At 38.9% G+C, this 3,419-nt stretch overlaps 1 protein-coding gene across 1 annotated transcript; it reads left to right on the forward strand.

Moving 5' to 3' along the window:
• Nucleotides 1–506: 506 nt before the first annotated feature.
• Nucleotides 507–1,866, forward strand: LOC141819388 (G-type lectin S-receptor-like serine/threonine-protein kinase At1g11300; the record flags this gene model as incomplete). Its single annotated transcript, XM_074706703.1, has 4 exons — nucleotides 507–717; nucleotides 820–1,057; nucleotides 1,138–1,294; nucleotides 1,421–1,866. Coding segments are annotated over 4 exons (903 nt in total), but the record flags the coding sequence as incomplete, so codon positions are not given.
• Between the last annotated feature and the right edge of the window lie 1,553 nt (nucleotides 1,867–3,419).

Consider the following 3,419-nt stretch of genomic DNA (forward strand, 5'->3'; position numbering starts at 1 on the left):
TTATATTCGTGTTAGATTCCATGGAGTACCTATATATCTTCACATGCGGTATGATATTATCCATTTTCCCTGACATCTTTATAGTTTTATTTTTAAGTTTATCCAAAAGGTCTCATATTAATATAGATATCTTCATCTTATAACTTCGGATCTTTCTGTGCATTTTCAATGTGAGATTTTGATTGTATCCCGAGTGCATGATGATTTAATGTGAGACTTAACCTTAACGGTCCTCACAACCCCTTATTAGAAGCCCCCAACTACATAGACCTTGCTCTGATATCACTGTTAGATCTGATGGAATCCTTATATATCTCTACATGCGATATGATATTGTCCACTTTAGATCCACGCCCTCATGATTTTATTTTTGGATTTTACCCAAAAGGTCTCAAACCAATATAGATATCTCCATCTTGTAACCCCATGATCTTTTTTATACATTTTCAATATGGAACTTCGATTGTATCTTAATAATTCAGACCAATACTATGTATCTATTGTAGGGAAGACTAGAAGAAGGTCAGTATATAGCTGTGAAGAGACTCTCTGAGAACTCAAAACAAGGCTTTGAGGAGTTGGAAAATGAAGTTAAGCTAATTGCCAGACTTCAACATACTAATCTTGTCAAGCTTTTAGGTTGGTGCATTCATGAAAATGAGAAACTACTCATCTATGAATATATGCCCAACAAAAGTTTGGATAAATACTTATTCGGTTAGTCATCTTACCATATTTCTCACTCATTTGATTCAATTTCACGAGTTCCATTTATCTGATCTTCTTGAGTAATTAAGATATATATATATGTTTTTTCAGATTCAAACCTTTCAGTGCAATTAGATTGGCATAAGAGATTTTGTATAATACAAGGCTTTGCTCAAGGACTTGTTTACCTCCATCGCTATTCAAGACTACGCATCATTCATAGAGATTTGAAGACGAGCAACATCCTACTGGATGAGAATATGAATCCCAAAATTTCAGATTTTGGTTTGGCCAGGATATTCGAAGAAAGTCATATGGAACAAAACACAAGGAGATTAGTAGGCACATAGTGAGTACTATCATCTTTTATCAACTCAATTCCCATCTTATGTAATTGGTGTGTTTCTTGATAACTTTGTTATATAACAGCGGTTACATGGCCCCAGAATATGGCTTGCATGGTTGTTTTTCTGAAAAGTCTGATGTATATAGCTTTGGGGTGATTCTGCTCGAGATCATTTCTGGTAAAAGAAACTCTGGCAGCTCATACTCGATGAATGATTCGTCATTCAGTCTCCTTGGATACGTAAGTAGATCATCCCTCCACCTGTTCATATTCTTTAACCTGATTGTTATGACTGATCAGATGATCAAAGAACTGTTCCAAATATACATGCAAATCATTTGTTATTCATATATTGAAATCTTGTAGGCATGGCATCTTTGGGCGGAAGGAAGATGTTGCGAACTGGTAGATCCACAACTGATCGATTCATTCCCCGTTTCTGAAGTGGAGAAATGCATTCAACTCGGCCTTTTATGTGTTCAAGATAGGTCCACCGACCGACCAACAATGGATGCTATTGCAATAATACTGATGAACAAGAACCCAGTTTTACCATCGCCTCAGCAACCTGCATATACCTCCAGAACAGATTCACCAACACTGATACCAATACCATATTCCCGGGCACCAGAATTGACCATGAGCACCATTGAAGGGAGATGAATTATCTTCTTCAAACCCTATAGTATATATCAGTTTAATTTGAAGGAATAACATTGCCTATGAAACCAGAATGGGTGTATACTTGTGTTTGATCTCGTATTAGATCTTCTGCCTTCATATACGCACTTGTCTTCATCTACTCCATGATCAAGGACTAGTTGTTTAATGAAAATTCATTGAGATTTTGTTCAACGGTTGCTTTACATTAGGGTTATTTTACGTGGTATTATTTTATCTATATATTATTGTATTCCAAATTCACTTTGAGACCACAAAACGGCGATCTTCAAGCAAGTTAAGTTCTTGGGCGTGGGGCGAAGTAGAGCTGCTGGCCGCCGTCGCCGCCCTGTGAGTCCTCTGCCGCCTCCTATGCCACTTTAATCGCCGCCTCGTATACCTTCCTTCAAACGGCGTTCTGGATCATTGCTTTGGAATCTAGATCACGGCCTAGATATAATTAATGGTCTTAGATTCATCAAGATGCATTGATAACAGCACATCGATGATTCACTATTGCAATTTTTTTATTTCTCGAATTTTACACTTTATTTGGGAGGAGAGAAGGGAGAGGAAGGAAGGATAAATAAAGAGGGCGGAGAATTTTCATTCTTATTTCATCAAGATGCTAGAGAGAAGGATAAATTTTACTCTTACATGCTAATGACCCATTAAAATTTTTTATATTCTGATTTAAGGGTAAGGAAGGGGATGTTTCTTACATTTCAATTTTGAGATATAAGGAAGGGGAGAAAGGATACAAAATGTTTTATTTAAATTTTATCTTTATTTTAAAATATTAATTTTAGATTAACTCATCTATTGAGGTATCTTATCTTTGCGCCATCACTCTTCACATAATACGTTTTGTCACCGTCCAGTGTGTCCAACTGATCGTACTCCACGACGTCGACCTTTGCCTCAAATCTCTTCAAGGACAAAACGCAAGAAACATAAGACAGATATATAATCTAATCTTCTTCTTCTAGAGACTCCCTCCCGTGCGGGCCGGGTGGATGGCGAATTATACCGTGAGGGATTGCAGCGAGTGCGCCGCCAGCGGCGACGCCAACAACACCTCGACGTTGCAGGGCCCCGATGGAGTCCATCTCGGAAGTTGCAGCACTGACAGTGAGTATCTGAGATCATATTAGGCGATACCAATTGCTGGATTTCAATTTCTATTCTCTGTTCTAACTGCAGGCAAGAAGAAGCATAGGAGATTGTTAGCAGCGGGTAAGCGAAGCTCTTGCTCGAACCCCCCCCCCCCCAATCCAGTTACTACTGGATCCGCCAGATTCCTCGCTCTCACGTGTGCCGCCATCATCCTCGTTTGGAGAAGATTTACTAGCAATAAGGTTGTCTACTCGAATGTAGGAAAAGCAAGAAGATCATCGCGCCAGTCAAGAGCTCCTGCCACTATCGGCTCTGATGAGGAAGTCATTAATGCCCCCCTGGTTGATTTTTTCAGTATTCGTAAGGCAACAGATGACTTTGTAGTTACAAACAAGCTCGGTGAAGGTGGTTTTGGTTCTGTCTACAAGGTAAGAACAAAGAACAAACAACTTCTCCTTCCTTAAGCTGTATGCGATCTTATTCGAAACAAAACTATCTATCTATTGCAGGGAAGACTAGAAGATGGTCAGTATATAGCTGTGAAGAGACTCTCTGAGAACTCAAAACAAGGCTTTGAGGAGTTGGAAAA

This window comes from Curcuma longa, unplaced genomic scaffold (assembly GCF_044706935.1).
Source record: "Curcuma longa cultivar G26 ecotype Majalengka, Jawa Barat unplaced genomic scaffold, ITB_CL_G26_1.1 contig_4843, whole genome shotgun sequence".
Lineage (NCBI taxonomy): Eukaryota > Viridiplantae > Streptophyta > Magnoliopsida > Zingiberales > Zingiberaceae > Curcuma > Curcuma longa.